General features: G+C 52.4%; 1 protein-coding gene across 2 annotated transcripts in view; it reads left to right on the top strand.

The window, feature by feature from the left end:
- The first annotated feature begins 1,576 nt into the window (after nt 1-1,576).
- The window catches only part of NTNG2 (netrin G2), a 47,060-nt gene continuing 30,605 nt past the window's right edge, over nt 1,577-18,031 (top strand). The window contains exons 1-2 of one of the 2 annotated variants that reach the window (XM_086763771.1): nt 1,577-1,697; nt 4,221-5,333. In XM_086763771.1, coding sequence (XP_086619897.1) covers nt 5,121-5,333 — 213 coding nt within the window. In that variant the 5' untranslated portion in view covers nt 1,577-1,697; nt 4,221-5,120. Of the gene's footprint in view, nt 1,698-4,220; nt 5,334-18,031 lie in introns of those variants that run through there. The other variant, XM_086763772.1, reaches the window with a different exon arrangement.

The following is an 18,031-nucleotide window of genomic DNA, read 5'->3' as shown; positions in this document are numbered from 1 at the left end:
AAGGAGTAATAAGTGAGACACGGGGAATTTCCAGGGGAGTCATTACTACAGAGAAGACCTAAAGGCACAAAGTGAAATCCAGGAATATTAGCCAGCCCTGAATTCCCAGCCAGTGCTTCTCACTTAAGTAATACTGCTGCCGTAAAATGTTTACAGAAAAAATTACCATGTGGAAAGTATCGGTCTGTGCCCTGACCAGAGAAGTGGGAATGGAGCCAGGATCAAAGACAGCCCCGCAGGTAAAGACCACCCTATGCATCCGCATAGCGTTTCAGCTGGGCCGTAGTCAAGCTACACGCCGGCGTTTCATACATCTCACTTACGCTCCGGTATACGGGAAACATTTCCCAGAAAAGCTCTAAATTACCTCTGCCTGGTCACAGGGTGGATCGCACGTTTTCCGGGGACTCTTTAGATGGGAGAAGCCACACAGAGACCTCAGAGCAATGGGCCAAGGGAAATCGCAGAACAGAATACCGAGTCGATGAGACTGCAAACCACACGCGAGTTGGACAATGCGCTTTCTGGCTTAGACATTATTGAACTCTTGGTTAGGAAGGAACAGTCATTTTTTGGTGGTCGTGTACATAGGGGGCAGTGGCGACTCTTTGGTTTTCCTCCCTGTAAATGGACCATCATTTATCCACGTGCACGTCAAAAACCTGTCGCTGCTTGGGAATGATCCTGTCTCCAGCACTTGCCTGGTGCAGGGCAGCCCCAGACCTTTACCTGCCAGAGTTTTATCCGCCCTGTCCGTAGCTGGAGCCTCCTCTGCCCCTTGGTGTGGTCACAGGAGAGTTGGCCTCAGCAACACCTACAGCTTCTGCATCCCTGTGCTGACGTTACCGTGCTCCACAGCCCTGTGTGTGCATCGCCTGCCTTACCAAGGAAAACCAGGCGGCTGGGTTTGATCCCAAAGCACGTTCCCACCATTATCAAGGCGTTTCCCAGCCACCTCGCTTCCCCATCTCCGAGTTCCTGTTTTGTTTATCCTATTAATTCCAACCACCCCCTCTTCCCCCAACGCACACGCACGCAGCCTCATGTACAGCAGAAGCCTCCCCAAAATATTCAGGGCAGACCATCCAGAACTGAACACGTGTGGGGAAAACCCTCGTGACTAGAGCTTTTTTTTTTTTTTTCCTTCCCCCTTCGAGCAAACATGATCTCATGATTTTTTTTTTTTAAGCTCTTAAAGGAAAAAAAAAAAAAAAAAAAAAGGAAAAATCCCCCAAGGAGTGGCACACCCGGCCTGCCGCGGTCTGACCGGAGGCAGCGGGCGGGACGGCAGGGATGCTGAAGGCTCCCGGCTCGCAGCCTCCTCTTCCTCGGGTGGTTTTCCTCCCTCCTCCCTCCCTTTCTCCCCACTCCGCCCCTCTCGCATTTCCTCCCTGCACCTTTAAGAAGCCCGTTGCCGGCCGGTGGGATGGTGTCTGCTAAAGCTGCACAGAGGAAGTTACGCAGCCGGGATCAGGCACGGAGATAAAAAGCTCCGATTGTGATTGAAAGTGAGAGGAAAAGGGATTTCAGCCTCGGCATTAACTTGCCGGGGATTGCGCAAAGCTTCCCCCGGGCCATCTGCCCTCGGGGGCTGGGGAGGGGGTGTGAGGGGGGTGGTTTTGGGGGTGTGTCCCCCCCCACCCCGGCCCCGAAGTTCGGTCTCCGCCGGGAGCCCCGCGCCGCTGAGCTCGCTCCCGGTAAGGACCCGCACCGCTGGGGGGGGGGGAGCCGGCACCTGCCCCCATCTCCCAAACCCCGGCGGGTCCCCTCCTCCCCATCCCTCGAAGTTGCTCCGAGCCTCTCCCGGGATCCCCCTCCTCGCTGTCCCCTCCGGGAGCAGCACCGGCTCCCCACCCTGGGATTTGATTTTTTAATTTTAATTTTTTTTTTTTTTTTCCTCCTTTTCGGAGTTCGCAGCGGAGGGTTGGGAACCGGGGCTGCTCCCTCCCGCTTCTCCTACTTTAACCCAGCCCTTGCGCTCCCAAAAAGTCCCGTAGCGTGAAAGAAAACCGGGATGGTGGGAGCTGGGGGGACCGGTTTGCCCGGAGCCGCCAGCGCGTTAAGGAAAGCGGCGGGATGGGAGGGAGAATTCCCGGATTCCCTGTTCGCAGCCCCGATGCTCCCTTGGAGCTTTGCAGCGCTCTCCGGAGGGTCCAGCCCCTGCGGAGCCCGGGGGTTCCCAATTTTGCTTTTTAGGGATGGGTCATCGTGGGAAAAGAGAGGGAGACGCACGCCTGAGGAGCGGGGGTGTGGGAGGGAAGAGCCTTGGGATTTACTTGGAAGGCAACACTTCTGCAAGAAAATTGAAAACTCCTTCATTGAGTTTACTTTCTGTACTTAATTCCAGAGCAGCTCAGTTGTTGCTGAGCATTGTCTCTTTATTTCAATAGGGTGTTAATCCAATAATAATAATAAAAAAGGAACCAGCTAAGTCAAGATACAATCTAATTTTGTGTTTTTAATACTCTGGCTATCAGTCCCCAGTGATTGCTGAGTGCTTTTCAAAGAAAACAAAGAGCATTGATTCTATTTGTTCCCATGAACTGCAGTTTCTTAATAATATCAGCTGCAGATGTATTTTCTAAGGCTCAAACCAAATCAAGCAGGGCAAAAGCTTTAATTCAGAGAGTCCCTCTCCCCTGTTTGCAGTATGCTGCCTGATTTCAGAGCAACATCGTGCAACTATTTCTGCAAAGGGGCCGTACCGGCTCGGTGTCGCGCCGCAGACTTCGCGGGGAACCCGCGCGCCTGGCTGATTGACTGACAATAAATACGTTTTTCCAGCAAATTTTTATTTCCCTGGGAATCTATGATACTTAGCCAGCATAACATGAAACTAACAGATATTATAGATCTGTTCGCCCTGGGTTTTTCCCCCGACAGCCATTCGAGTGCAAAATATAATTGTTAAGGCTATGAAAATAGATCCATAAACTTAACAGCACCGGAGTCCTCATTAAAACTGCCCTGCTTGTTTTCTGTACACTGCTGAAGCCTCACGCGCTCCCCTGTTATTAGGCACTTGACTGTGACCAGTTTGATGTGGTAATTAGGAACTGACACGTTATAACTGAAAAGACAGCTCTGATGTCAGCGGGACTTACAAACACTGTGTCACACCGGTTTATTATTTTTACTACATTTACTCATAATGTAAAAATAGCAGCCAGTCTATTCTTTCTTTCTGAGTTTATTCAGGTCCAACGCAGCTATAACAGGCTCTTCTTTGAGAGCTGGCAACGGAGCATGAGAGATAGCTTCTCTTTTCTGAATTCATTCATCTCCATCAGCAATCTTTCAACCAACAAGGGGGGAAAGGGAGGTGGTGGCACAGCGATGTAAAGCCCCCGAACATGGATCAATGCATCTGTTAACCTGAAGTTTCTGAGCTGTAGTGACTGAGCTTTATGAGAAAGCAAATCCTAAACATGCTCTTGGAGAAGACATCCCTATTTGTGGAGGAAAAGTTGGAGAATCAAATAGAAAGGGAATTATCCAGAGCTGAATTTCTTTTCTAGTTACATGCCTCCCACCTTCTCTTATGAGATCTCCCTCCTAGGTCTAATGCTGAGAGAGGGTTTGACTTTTTTTTTTTTTCCCCCCAGTTCTTTGTCACTTTGTTTTGTAATTACTTAAGGTTTTTATAGCTCTACTGGAAAGACAACAAAATTGCAGAAATGTTGCTCTAACCTGAAATGAATACTGGGAAGGTCATTGCTCTTTGTATTAGGTGAACCTTAAATGTTATTAGGACTTTAAATTGTTTTTTTATTAAATGTTATTGTTCAGATAAATCATATGTGGGGATGCTGGACAATGTATCTGTCTCCCCAGCTGTCTTATTTATTTGCTTATCTTTTTAAGACTATCAATTTGTCTGTCTGTCCCTGCTCTGTCTCTTCTAATGACCTATAGCTGCTTCTTGATGTTATTTGAAGACCCATTAGAGCTCTTGCTGTCCAGCTGCTGTTACAAACCAGATACCATAAATGGAGCAGCACTCCTTCCCATCTCCCAAACAGCAGAAGGGCCATAAGCATCCTACTATGGATTTCTTTTTATTAAAGTTGTATATCTCCCTTTTACAAAAACCTGGCTTATGGCTCAGGAAGCCCAGGTGAGGGCTGTATGTCCTGGGGGACCCCTGTTCCTACAAGTCTTTTTGCTCCAACTGCCCCTCCCCTGGCTCCCAGCTAATTTATCTTTTCAATTTGTTGCAGGTGCAGCCTGCTAATGAAGTCTCCCTTTGCCCTGACCATGAAGGAGAGAGGAGACCTCAGGTAGCAGCATGGCTTGCAGCTGAAGGCTTAGGGAACTTGATGCTCGGTTGCCAAAAGGCAGAGTCAGACAGAAATCCTTGCCTGCGAGTGCCTCGCCACCACTGTGAGACAAAGCAGCGAGGCCACCGCTGCTCCTGTCAGCCCACTGACCGCCCAGCATCCTGCTGGGACCACAGCGATCTTGCCACCCAACGCGTTTACATTGACGCAACCGTCCTTTGGGAGAAAGGAATTTTAGCTCCAAAGAGTCTCTCTTGTCAGAGTTGTACTGATGAGCAGATGCTGTATTTATTTTATGTATTAATGTTTGAAAGCCCCAATAATTATTTAAGGCAGAATACAGTTTAAGGCACTTTCCACAGCGACGCATTTGCGGCAGACAAGAAGGTTGAGGAAAACCTGATCCAGCACCATCTCACAGCCTCTCCAATTTACTCCTATCAAATTTCATCAGCGACTCAGAACTTGATCTTTCTATTGATTGACTGGAGTCACCTCTAGATATTTTCATGCTGATTTGGAAGCCCTTTTGTACCATAAAAAGGGGGAAAAATGAGGTTAAGGAAGACTTTTGACCACTGATCAGCAACTTCAGCCAAAACTTTCCCAATCGAGTGATTTGCAAAGTTGGCTTCTGTGCCGAGAGAAACTTTCCACATCCAAATACAGCATGCAGAGTGGGATCTTTCCTCTTATCATCTGGATCTCCTTAGACTGGGTCATTTTTAGATGAGGAGTTTCCATGCTGATCCTGAGAGCAACCCCTAGCCCAGTAGCTGCCTTCCTCGGGACTCTCGGCACTGCCCTCGCCCAGGGACCCCGCACTTGGCCGCAGCTGCCATGCTCTACCCGGTTGCTCTCCTCTTGCACTGTCTCCCCTTGGCCATGGGACAGTATGACATTTGCAAGTCCTGGGTGACCACAGACGATGGCCCGTCATGGGAATTTTATGCCTGTCAACCCAAGGCCATGCGGATGAAGGATTACGTGACCGTACGGGTGGATCCAGCAGGAATCACTTGCGGGGACCCACCGGAGAGGTTCTGCACCCACGTAAGTGTTTCCCTCCTTGTTTGATGTATTATAACAGGCTCCTCTTGCAGGTGGCCAGAGGCAGCATCCTGACTAGATGCTGTTATAAGGACATTTGTGTTCAGGGTGGCAACGGTGGCTGCTGGGGGGGGCTTAGCAAGTCCTGGTCTGGGGTGGCAAGGTCTGGGTTTTGGAAAAGCTCTGTTCCCTGCGAGCACGCAGCCTGAGCTGCTCTGAGCACATCCCTCTGCTCGCTAAAGGGCACGGGATGGGTTCACCGGTCCCATCCCAAAAGGCTGCGCCGGCACTGGGGTTTTATCAGAGGTGGGCACATCGTTTCGGCACGAGCGAGAGCAGGGTGGTGGAGGCCAGCGTGGCCCCGCACACCGGCCGCCCAGGCGGTTGGTCTGACGGCCACGAGTTCCACTGAAGTCCCTGAGAAGGGAGAAGGCAGCTCTCCCCCTCCTCGCCTCCACATGAAAAGACTCTCCGGACAGACACTTGCCCTTGTAGTTAAAAATCTTTAAGTTATTTTCTCTTAAATATTAATCACTGCATTTCATTCTGTGCACCACAAAGCTCAGCAGGAACATTTGATTTATAATTCACAAGGCTTTACGTCGTTAAAAAGAGTCCGAGGGGCAAAGCAAAGAGCAAAGCAGCACGGCTGTAACCCCCGCTCCCAAATGGCCTCCAGGAGGGGGCTGAGCACACATTTAGGGCAGGGTGACCAAGCCAGCCCATGCTGACGGGGTTTCTACTGGGGTGAGCACTGGACGAGGAGTATACTAGCCTGTTACCTGTAATGAGGTGGGGAGTTCTCCTCCCTCTGAATCAGTGGAAGAGGGGACAGGAGTCCCAGTTTCTATTGGCAGCATTACCCAGACTCAGGCACCCTGTGCCTCAGTTCCCCACCTAGAAAACGCACGTACGGGTAGAAAACACCCTGAGCCCAACCACCTCAGAGCATTTCTTGAAAACCCAAGAGAAAAATGCCACTTTGATACCAGGAGATGCCAAACATAACCATCAGAACATGCTGCCACTATTTATTTACCCAGCTCTCCCCAGCCGAAGGTGTCTCATTAGTACCAGGAAAGATATTTTTCCCTAATTCCCGATACATAGCAGCTTTCCCTTTTAAAAGATCATTTGGAAAGAAAGATAAGTGAAAGGTTGCAAACAGAGCAGTTAACTATTGATGGGTCAGTCTGGATTCCCATTTATCTGACTGGCTGCAGGAGGATTAAGAGGTGAGCACCAGATGCTTTCGGCTACGTTCACTGCAGCTATTTGCAAACGCTTTCTGGCGGAGGATGCTCCAGCCTTCAGCTCCACTGACCTCCCAGGGAGCAAAAGACGCAAACTGCAATCAGCTCTCTACAGCTCTCGATTCAGTCAATACTGAGCTAAAATCTTTCTATTCTGGGCGCCAGCAGTATTTCCTCGTAGCGTACGCCTGCCATGTGCTGTAACACTTGCAAACACCGTGTACGGCCGTGAATGGGAGTTACACAAACGCAGAACATGGATTTGCCTTCCTGTCCCTGCCTCACCCCGGGGCGCGTGCATGGCCCAGCGTTTGTCTCCCGAAACAGAAAGCAAGTGCTCACGGCAACGTCCCCGAGCAATTCCCTGCTGAGGAACCAAGCTAAGAACAGGAGTAACACATTGCCAGTTATTTTTTTTTAGATTTTTGGGGTGGGTTTATGAAACCCGACTGTACTCATGGCCCTTCCTCCCCCATCTTACACCAGCGCTGTCCTCTCCAGAGGATGAGAGTTTTGAAAACGAAGCAGATGAGGAGCAGCCCTGCTGAGGTGAGCAGGGAGCCCACCCAGTGCTTGGTGCACAGAGCAGGAGAGGTCCGGGCTCTGGTCCAGCCTTGGGACTTGGGTGGTGTGCACTGGGAGGCTACGGAGGTAAATTTTCACGGCCTCTGGCACAGAGAATGACACACGGCCCATGACTGCTGAGCATCCCCTTACAGTCAGGAGAAAGTGGAATCGGCCAGAAATGGCCTTTTCCATCGCTGGTCCAGGGTGCTGACCCAACACCTATTGACATGCAGAGAGAGGCGAGCGGAGCCCGCAGCGGATGCGAGCGGAGTTTTGCTACCCGGGCGCAAAGGAAGCACTCGACAAAAATCAATGTCGCTGCCCACCGATCAATACAACCTCCGAGCCCCGGCCCTTGCTGCGAGCGGGGAGGGTTGGTGGCTCGCACTAACCCTGCGCAGCTCCTCGCCCACCAGCCTGCTCGGATGCCTTTCAGTGTCCTGTTATCCTTTCCCTTCAGGTTTTAATTATTTTTATGTAACAGGTGGGTTCTCATAGGAGCATGGCTTCCCAGCAGAGAAGTTCCTACGGTGACTAGATGGCGTTCTTAAGTGTCTTTCAAAACAGCAGGACACTGTCCGTGCGGTTAAACTAACGTTCCTCAGAATTAAACACAGCCTGGCAGGACGCCCGCGCTGCTCAGGCAACTGAAATAAAAATTAGAGACACGCAAACTTCCCCCTGTGGTTAAGGCAGCCGGACAAGAGGGAGCTGGACAATGTCCCCGTTCGGGGCGTCGCTGCGGGCAGGAGGAGGAGCAGGGTCCCGGGGAAAGGCAGGACCCTGTCAGACAGCGAGCGTTTCCCGCGAGGCCGTGCCGGTGCTGAGCCCGCAGGACCGCACGCTCCGGTTGTAACAACTCTGAGCAGCACTCAGAGACACTTCTGCAAAAGGACATGTCCAGGGGACCGCAGGAATTATTTGGAGGACTGTCTTGTCTGTTTTGCAGCAATTCCAGTCACATCTGGCTGGTCCCTTCTGGTTGGGAAGCGTTTTGCTGCTTATTAAAGTTGGGGGTTTTGCTTTTTCCCCAGTTTCTAAACCTTCTATTCGTGTCAGTGCCTTTCTGGCAGGGTCACCTGAAAAATTACTTGTGCTTTCCCTCCTGGCAGGGCAGGGGGAGTGGCGGGAGCAGGAAAACAGATGGATAAGTAAATAAAAGCCTGAATGAATCTACAAGCGTGACTGGAGACTAATAAGGACCAGATCTATTGACCAAGGGTGGCGAGGGAAGGGCGAGACCAAGGATTGCACCCAGGGCATGGCGCGGAGCGGCCAAAGGCAGGTTTCAAATGAGAGGGCAGGACAGGCACGGCTGGGGACCGGCAAAGCTCTGCGGGCTGCGCGAGGCAGAGGGGAGATGCGGCGTTACTTCACCATCCCACCCTCCTGGGGAGGAGGAGGATGGCACAGCTGGCAGCGTGCTTCCAGGTACTGAGATATCCTGAGACACTGAAGCACTTCTGTGATACCGAGCAGGACCTTTGAGAATTTCACTTTCAAGCGTTGGCATTTTGCGCACGTGATTAAAAAAATGCAGGTTTTGGGGGCAATTTACACACAGGGTGGGGAGCAAGGCAACACCGAAGCCACAGTCCCTGCTCCAAACACATTTGCAGCTCAAGGGGTTTCCAGATCATCCTAGCAAGAGGAGAGGTGTCCGGAGCAGACAGCCTGCGAGCCAACGGCCATTGTGTCATGGCTTTGCCGCTCCTCGGCACCCCGCCGAGAGCTCCCCGCGCCTGACCGGCGGCACTGGGAGCCCAGCTCGCCGCCGGGATGGGAGCCCTTTCCTTTTATCCCCGGAGGTGTCGAGACAGTATTTCTTGTTCAGACAACGCTCTTTGATGCGGGGCCGAGCTCTTAGCCCATATTGATGGGTCAGGGGTATTTTTATTTGGCGTCAGCATTGTTTCATCAGCTAATAGAGCTTGTTGATTCTGGCCTGGGTACATGAAAGGAAAAGGCTTTATTTATTCATTACACGTTCAGCCAAATTTGATGTTTAGTTTAATTCTTAGCTAAACTTTTGTGAATGACGTGTGGTTATAAGGCTTGTACTAGAAAACTATTTCTCTTATTAGACTGGATGCTAAGACTGCAAAAAGCAGACGAACTTTTGGGCACAGAAACCCTTTTCCCTACATTCTTAGCCCATCTCGTACAATTCTACCTAACCATATCTTCACACCCCTGTTTAGGTGCAAACAAAGGGTTGTGGGTTTGGGGATGACAAAAACTAAAGTCAAAGTTTTTAAAGTAAGAAGGGAAATGTAATTACTGCAGAGATGCTCTTCCAAACGCATGTTTAAACATGATCTGGTTGTTAAGGGATGGATTCATCCCTTCTGGTACCCAGAACAGAGACAAAATCCACAGCCCTTCCCCAGCCCATGGGAGGTGCCCGTGCACCTCATTTCAGGCAGGAGAACCAGGGGTGCAAGACACGAGGGGTCCTCAGCCTTGCGACCGCCCTAGGACTCAAGGGCGGCAAGGGAGCGGAGCCCATGTACAAGTCAAACGAAAAATCCTTTCCAAGAAAAGTGGATGTTCTCCCTCCTCCTTGAATACATCAGCGCTACCCACTGCTGGTTGCAAACCCATCCTTGGCCTTAGCAGAGGGCTGGGAGACAGAGCTCCCTTTTGCCGTTCCTTGTGGGACCGTATGGCACTGGGGACAATTACTTTGCCTTTGTGCCAATACTCAGCAGCACCAGAAATCCACTCTCTGCTCTCAGATTACCCATGACATCTCATCAGGGTTGCAGGGACAGAGAGCCACATCTTTCTTTTCACATCTGCAGCGTGCTAACAGCCCCCCTTCCCCCTTGAACCCTCCAATACATTAAATTAACACCTAGAAAACACTCCCCTTGCCTTTGAGGAAAGCCTGGAAAAGGCAACTGCTGCCATTTCCATCCGGATGAAAGTTTCCTAATTCACCCTTGCACCCGCGGCGGCGTTGCTTTCGAGCGTGGGAGAAAGGGCTGGGGCCTTTCGGTTTTGTTCCCACCCTTAATCACTTCTCAGCATCGGGGCTGCTGCAGAGAACACTATTTGAAGTCAGGATCAGTGGCTCCTTGCCCTTGGGGCCAGACCCTTGGATTGCATGTTATTAGCTGCTCAGCAAATTACACCCTGCTGCTCTCCTGCCACAGAGGCTACTCCGGAGTGCGGCAGGACCTCGGTGTTATAAAAGCAGAGGCTTTACAGAAAATGAAAGAATACAGTTCAGCTTTAAATTAGAGAGTGCTGAGCAAACGGGATTTACCTTCACAGACCGTAGCAATTTCCTTAAATGCCCGGTTCGGGATTCATCTTCTTGTGAAGTGGGATGCTGCTCCCCTAACAAGGATCATTTCCACTTGCTGATGGAAAAGACACAGCGATAAAAATCAAGCTGTCAAGTAGATTTAATTGGTACAGTGAGCAGAAAGTTTACCCCCACCTTGAAAGAGATGGGGAAGAATAAACTGCTTTTAAGAAGAGCTTTACACTTCAAAGGGAACAGGTCCAGATGGGAAAAGCTGGAGAGAACCGACTCTGAAGATGAGGAGTGCTGGGGAGCGTGGCCAGAGCCAGGAGCCAGTGCACTCACTCCGGCACCAGCTCCACATATGAGCTTTCCATAAGCAACTTCTGAAGTCAAAGGGATTCAGGGAAGTCCTTCCTATTTATTATTTTTTAAAATTTTGTATTATATTCTATAGATACAATCTCCCATTGAACTTTAAAAGGAATTCTCAGTACAGACGAGACTGCCTGAGTGGGAAGCAGCGCTCCCCTACCACTCTCCGCTTTCCCTAAGTCAAAGTCCAGTTCTACCCTGAGGCGAGCCTGATTCCCGTTTCAGACCCCACACAACATTTTCACTGTCGGGGTTTTTAGGCGTGGGGCTTAGGCTGACCCAGCCCCATGCCCTGCCCAGCCTGCAGTGCTGAATGCGCCCTGGGCCTTACCCAGACAGTTCAACGCAGGTTCCTGTGCTGAAAAACACCAAGGAGGTTTTTTCTTCCCCGAAACGCACGGCACTCACTGCTGGGTGACCAGCCAGGCAATGTCCATGGGGAGAAGCCGATGCCCGCAAACCCTGGCGAAGACCCGCTGGCAAACAGCGGTTTGGATTCCCAGCCTTTGCCCCAGGCGGATGCGCCATCCCCTGCAGCTTCGGACCTGTCCGATGATGTTCCCGCAGGTCCCCCATCTTTCAGACAGGGTCACCGGTCCCCACTGACCCTGCACCCGCCCTGCCCCGACCTGCGCTTGCTCCGGCATTCGGCACTGATGCCTCCCCTCCCCGGAGCAGCTCCGCGCACGGCACCACGACTCCAGCCTCCGCCTCCGACCAGTTGCCCAGGAACGTGAGTGCCAGCAGTGATTAGAGCAGCAGTGATGGATGCTGGAGCAGGGTTGCCCACCCATCAGCGATGCCGAGCATCTCCAGCGCCCACGTGCCCGTAGCCCAGGACCGGCACCCATTTTGCTGCACGCGCAGGGTCTCTGCTCCCCTAGAGCTGAGCTCCACGTGGACATTGCCACCACCATGTCCAATCCTGCCCTCGGCACCTCCACATCCGTTTTGGGGAAGAATATTCCAAAGGGACGACTAACACAGATTCAACTGCTTTTCCCTCTGAGCCAAAGGGTTTGTGAGCCCCCAGCCCCTGGCCGAATCACCTGCTGCAGCTCCACCGTGCTGCTAAGGGGGATTTTGGGGAGGCTTCTAAAGGAAAGGGTCGCAGTCCTGCCCTTGGGGACATCCAGGGCGCATTTTGGGCTGACCACAGCCCCATCCCAGCCCCAACAGGCACCTGCTGAAACCTTACCCTTAAAGCAGAGCGTAAAGCAACCAAATGCTTTGCATGCAACAGCAAAAGCAGAGTAAGGGCTTGATGCAGCAGCCCCAGGAGCCCTGATCGGAGGCGGGCATGGGCGCAGAGGTGCGCACCACCCAGCTATGCTCCCCCCGCAGAAGCTTTGAGGCAGATCTGCACCCGCGTTTGAGGACCACGGCAGCTCCTCCGCTCCCTCCCCTTTCCCACCCCCAGCCTCCGCATCCTGCCCTCCCCCATTCAAACTATCAGGGCCTCTCTTACGGAATAAAATATTAATAGTGGCGTAGCGAGCCTCTCTGCAAAGGCTGAGTGTATTGAGCTTACAAGGCGCACAAGCTTTTAGAGAGCAGGACACTTTTCCTACTTCCTAAGCATTTTCTTCGTCCTGAATCAATAACACGCTCGGAGCCCAGCACGCCGGTCGCTGCTGGTAGGGGCTGGAGACGTGGACACGTCTCTGTAGTGAGATGCGAGGGCTTGATAATCTGGCAGAATGGGGATGGGGCAGGATCCCAGCAGCTGAATTTGTAGACAAGCTCCAGGGAAGTGCCCTGGGAAAAGCAAAGCTTGCAGCTCTTGGGTACAGAAAGTGCAGGTTTGGAGAGGAGCTAAGAAGCAGTCAATGGGATTAAACGCCTGCGCCTTTGAACGCGTGCCCAGGCTGAGGGGTGTCTGGTTCGTCGGCTCGTGATCTGGGGCTCTGGGTCACCTCGTAATCCACGCACTTGCACAGGGAGCGATCGCAGGGGCGCAGCCGCGGCGGGGAGGTGGGCGCGAGGTGAGCCCAGGGTGCCCGGAGGGACGGGGTGACAGCGGCTCACCGGGGGATTAGCGGTTCACAAAGAAAGAGCTGCTCAAAAATTATTCCATGGGAGGCCAGGCTGCGGGGATGCGTGTGTGTGCCCAACACAGATGAGATTATCTGCTTAGGAGTGGAATTTTCCAGGCGGCATTAACCCTTGCGTCGCCCACAGACAAGCTGCACACACCTTTTTCGGGACGAGGTGCTGGGCAGCGGATCCAGCAGCAGAAGCCGAGCTGCCCAGCTATCCCTGGGGCTTTGGAAGTGGAAATGCTGCCTGAGGTCACGCTGCAAACGGCAGCCCTTCTTGGAGAGGTCACCCGTGGACGGGGCTGATTTTGGTCTGGAGGTTAAAATCCGTTGTGTCACAGATTTTCTGCCTGTTTCTGGCTTAGCCAGAGTGGGCGTGAAGGGATTTGTGTCTGTGTACGAGCGGTGCTGGCTGCATTGTGAGGGTGGATGGGTGACTTGGGTCAGCCCTTATGTGTGACGGGCAGTATCCCCTTCCAGATCCTCCCTTTGCAGAGAGGATGCTTCCCACCTGGATGCCAGCCTCCTGCAGAGCTTGTACCACCTACGGTGCAAAGATCAGTGCAGATCCTTTTCGTGGAGCTACCAAGCAGACCATGGGGGGAATTTCAGAGACAGCGTGGGGCGAGAGTGGAGATTTCCTCAACCCTCATGGTTTCCCTTGACCCTTACGTCAAGGTTGGGTGAAGGAGCCGCTGCTTTGCCCAGCTGCAGGTGCCTGGAGGAGCTCAGTTTTCAGAAAGCTGGAGCCTGCAACGCTCCCGGTGAAGCCCAGATCCCCTCCTGAAATCCCTCCCTGCCTCAGTTTCCCCACCTGGAGATAGGACATCGCACTGCCAGCACATCACGGTCTGGCACCGTGATGTTTCCCCACGGCTGGTGGGGAGAAGGCCACAGTGCTAAGCTAGGATGGAATACGGACGAGATGCTTCTGGAATTCAGAAACAGGCTGCAGGGGGAAGGGGAAGAGCAGCCACGGGTAGGGGTTGAATCTCTTCCCTGGCAGAGAGATGGGCCCAAGGGAGCCTGAGAGCCTTGAACGAGCACGCTGCTCGGTGAACGAGTATCTGCTTCAGGCCAAAGAGAAGAGGCAAAAAGCAAAGCAAAAACGTCTCGCTGAACGCGTCCCAGCGTGCGCTCGCTAAGAGCCGTGCCACGAAGCTGACGGTGCCGGTTTCTGCTGATTCACGCTCTCCCGAATCCCGCATGCAGGCAAAGCGTGTCCTAACGCCCGTGCCGAGGGGTGACCTTGCGCTCGGACAACCTCCCATCCGGGAGGAAGGGGAAGGAAGCGGAGGAGCAATCAATCCCCCAAACCGCGGCCGGGGGGGAGATGGAGGGAGCGATATTGGGCTGAGCCAGAATTAGCAGCAGATCTGTGGAGGGACCCCATTTCCACCCTATTAATAATTCATCCCAGCTCTGCCTTTACCTGCTCATAAACAGCAAACAGCTTGTTAGTGAGGATGGTTTTCTCCCCTTTTGCTGTCTCTGCCCTAATAAGAGCCCATTGCAGATGGCAGGGGGAGGGAGGCGGCGAGAGAAGGGCACACGAGCGAGCAAACCACCCCACCAGCCCACCCTGAGCTTCTCATCCCATCCCCACTGCCTCCCAGCTGGAGCTGCCCTTCCCCTGTGAAATAAACCCTCACCAAACCACGGATGCCTTGCCAGAACCTGCCTACGCACACGGGCCGTTTAAAAACATCTCCTTGGAGGGCTGGCACGAAGAAGGGAGCGATGCCTGTGGGGTTTGCCGGAGCATTCCCGAGCACCCGAGCTGCTCTTGGGCATCAGCCACACAGGTGGCCCCTGGGAAAACGGGATCTTCTACCAGAGAGAGCATCTGGATTATCCAAAACATACAGAGCTCGACCGAAGTGGTGTTGGAAAAAAAACCCAAACAAACCTAAAAAACCCAAAAAACAAACTAAGAAAGCATATTATCGTGAAGAAGGCTGTTAAGATTTCATTTTGCAAAGGCACACGTCGCATTCGGAGCACCCCCAGCATCTCAGCAGTCGATGCGGCGGCGCTGGCCCTGTCGGGGACCCCTCCCTGCACGCCTACAGGCATCCCGAAACAGCGTGGGCAGAGCTGTTCCCCAGACGTTTGCCGGGTCCGAGTCACAGCCGTGCTGTGGGGAAAGCCCCCTCGGGCACCGAGGGACGGGGTAATTGGTGCGAGAGGAGCAGACCCCGGCCAGGCAGCTCCGCGTGGGTGCCCCCCGGCTCCCGGCGCCCCCCGGGCATCAAGCGAGGAGAACACAGCCCTTTGTCACGGGGAAGGGCCGATGCGGGGCTGTTGGGCTCAAGAGGGGCCTTGTATTTCTCCTCAATTATCTCCGTGCTCCCAGCCATCTCTGCTGGTGAGTTATGCCACTTGCCAGCTGTTGGAAATAATCGCTGTAAATTAATTACGCTTGTTTCACCCCTCTGATCCCTCCCAGCCCATGAATAGAGTGAAAATTAATTGTCAGAGAGTATTTCCAGTTCTCTGGGAGCCCTATCCTGGCCACTGGCAGGTTATGGTTTATGCCCTGAAGCATGAGATTTAATTACTCACAAATGTTGTTTTTGATCATCAAATCACCTTGTCTTTTCATAAATCCAGATAGAGCAGTTGACTCCTCGGGTCAGGAGCAGAAGTGAAAATACCCCGTAACGACGTTAGGATGAGCCTGCGTTTTCTCCCGGGTAAATGCAATTCTGTTTGGGAAAGAGCACCGCGTTCTGAGGCGGTTGTTGGAAGAAAAGCCAAAGAAGTTTCCCTAAAACACACATCGCTCGGTGTGGCCCTTGTCAGAAGTTTGTGTTGCAGAAAATAGGTTAAACTCAGTATCAGCGGGGAGGAAAGGCGTTTGTCACCGGAGCTGGGTTGGGAATGGCGTATTCCCTGCCCAGCGGGTTATTTCCCAGTGCTGAATTGCAGTGCTGAGAGCGAATCCACAGCCCCGCTGGGACGAGGACAGAGACCCCCGCGCAGCCCCGGCAGAGCAAGGGAAGCTGGAGCAGGGGATGGAGGCAAAGCAAAGCCCTGCGGCTCAATCCTGGTGTGAACTGGGAGAATTTGGCTGGGCGTAAAGACACAGGAAAGCAAATGTGCCGAGATGATCGTTTCAGCTTTATCCAGCAGCCCCCTGAGCACGTGGATCCAACTTGGTGCTGGACGGGGAAAGGGAGAGGGGAGAAAATAAAACTTAGCAGGGAAGTGTGCCGGAGCACCCGCAGAGAGACAGGGATGGAGCAGGCTGGCTGCTCCGCAGGCTGGGGGTCCCTGTCTCCCGTGGCCATTGACCCTCCCCGTGACGGGCAGGTTGTTCAGGGAAGGGGAGGCTGCAGGACACGCGCGGTGGCACTGGTCCCTGTCAGGGACCTTAGCAAGGCAGGAGGGATCAGGTGCACCCGGGGATTTTGCCGATGCGGTCGTTTTGCAGGATCTGGAGGAAATGTGATACAAATTGAAGGACTTTGTTGCTGTGCGAAGCAACGTGGGGACTTTGGGAACCTCATCAGCCAACCTTCAAGTGGAAAAATCAAAGTTGATCCCAGGGTGACCCAGGTTTTAGCAGAGGCCCTGGCTTAAACAACACAATTTCATCAAGCAGATGAGACCCCTGAAAACAAAGCCACTCCAGGGGGGTCCCTGGGCCAAGACACCCTTAAACAAATCACACTGGGTTATGAGAGCTGTGACGAGCATCCTTGTCTGAACACCACACACTTTCACATCATCTACTTATTTTTCCTTGCTCAAATCTTGGGTCCTTTTTTCCCCCCCATTTTAGTATTATTATTATTATTTTTCTTCATTGTGCAGCTAGTGGTTGCAACTGCTTTCCAGCTTCCCTTTGGCATGGAGAGCTCCTAAAAGCTGCAGTTTTATTTCTGTGCAGCTTTCACCATTCACAACAGATGTCTAGTTTGTTTAAAATATTCAACAGCTTAATGATTAATCAAGTAATTTCACCTACAAAAATATATAATTTTATGCTATGAGGCTTAAAAATGCCATTATCTGCCAGGGGAAAAAAGCAAAACAACTTTGTGCGCTCATTAAGAGCCCTAGAAACCAGCTGGGCTTTGTAAAACCAGGGCCTTTTATTGTGGCTGTTTTCCCTGTTCCCTGCCTCCCCTGCCAGGTGGGGAGCAGCTCTGCCGCAGCATCCTGGATTCCTGTCACCACGCCTTGTCAGAGCCATATCTTGTTTCTTAAGAAATCCTCCTTCAAGGAGCAAGTCCCCGCTGTCTCCTTCAGAAAGTCCCTTTTGCCGCATTCCTGCCCAGCACTCGCCCCCGCACGGCACAGAGAGGAGGCGAAACCCAAGGGCCGGGTCTGCAGCCGCCGGGACCGGGACAACATTTCCAAGCGTTTGCCCTACAGAGGCACAATCTTGCCGGGATGCTGTTTGGTGGGACAACTTGTCCTCAACGAGGCTTCTGCAAGTTGTCCCCAGGGCTTTGCCCCTTCGGGCTGAGGTGATGCTAAGCAAGATTGGGGTGCTCTTTGGTGCACCCTTGAGAAACGAGCAACCTGAAGAGCACGCAGGAGAGCTGGGAACCTGCAACGCCTAGTTGCCGTGAGGACACTCACGACTGATTTAATAGCGCGAGACTCAAAGTGAACTGGTTTATTTTAAGCCCGCTGAGACCAAGTTTGCCTGGCTAATGCATTCTGACTTTTAGATTGAAGACGTAAATATCTTGAGACTTTGGACAGATTCTTTGGAGGACACACGGCTTGGAGGAGGAAACCAGATTCAAAAATAATACCTGGAATGGTTTCAACGGTGCTATAACTGATCTTACCAGGACCAATGGAGCAGCCAAAGTATGGCCATCTGTTTCCGCTCCCCCCTGCCCTCCCGGCTGACTTCAAACCACCCCACCGGCAGAAAATGCATTGAGCATCCCATGGAGGAAGGACAATTCAATAAACCTAAAACCAAAAAGGAACACTTCATTTTAGCAGAGGAAGCTGTAGTGGCCTGACTCACTTGGTGGCTTTGGAGGCTCTCCCCTACCTTTCAGCGCTGTCACTTAGAGGTTATTTTTGTGTTGCCCTGTTACAGCCACGCAGCTCTCAAGCCATGTGCTGCTCCAGAGCATCAGGGCGGTTACAGACGTCTTTGGGCTTGCAGCCTGCTGAGCTGAGTGTGTTTACAGGTTGGGATGTACAGGAACCATCAGGGATTGTGCATCTCCATTCCCTAAT

Source organism: Chlamydotis macqueenii, chromosome 20, assembly GCF_036417535.1.
Source record: "Chlamydotis macqueenii isolate bChlMac1 chromosome 20, bChlMac1.mat, whole genome shotgun sequence".
In the NCBI taxonomy this organism is placed as follows: Eukaryota; Metazoa; Chordata; class Aves; order Otidiformes; family Otididae; genus Chlamydotis; species Chlamydotis macqueenii.
The sequence above is the reverse complement of the archived record's forward strand: the minus strand, read 5'-3'. Positions and strand labels throughout refer to the sequence as shown.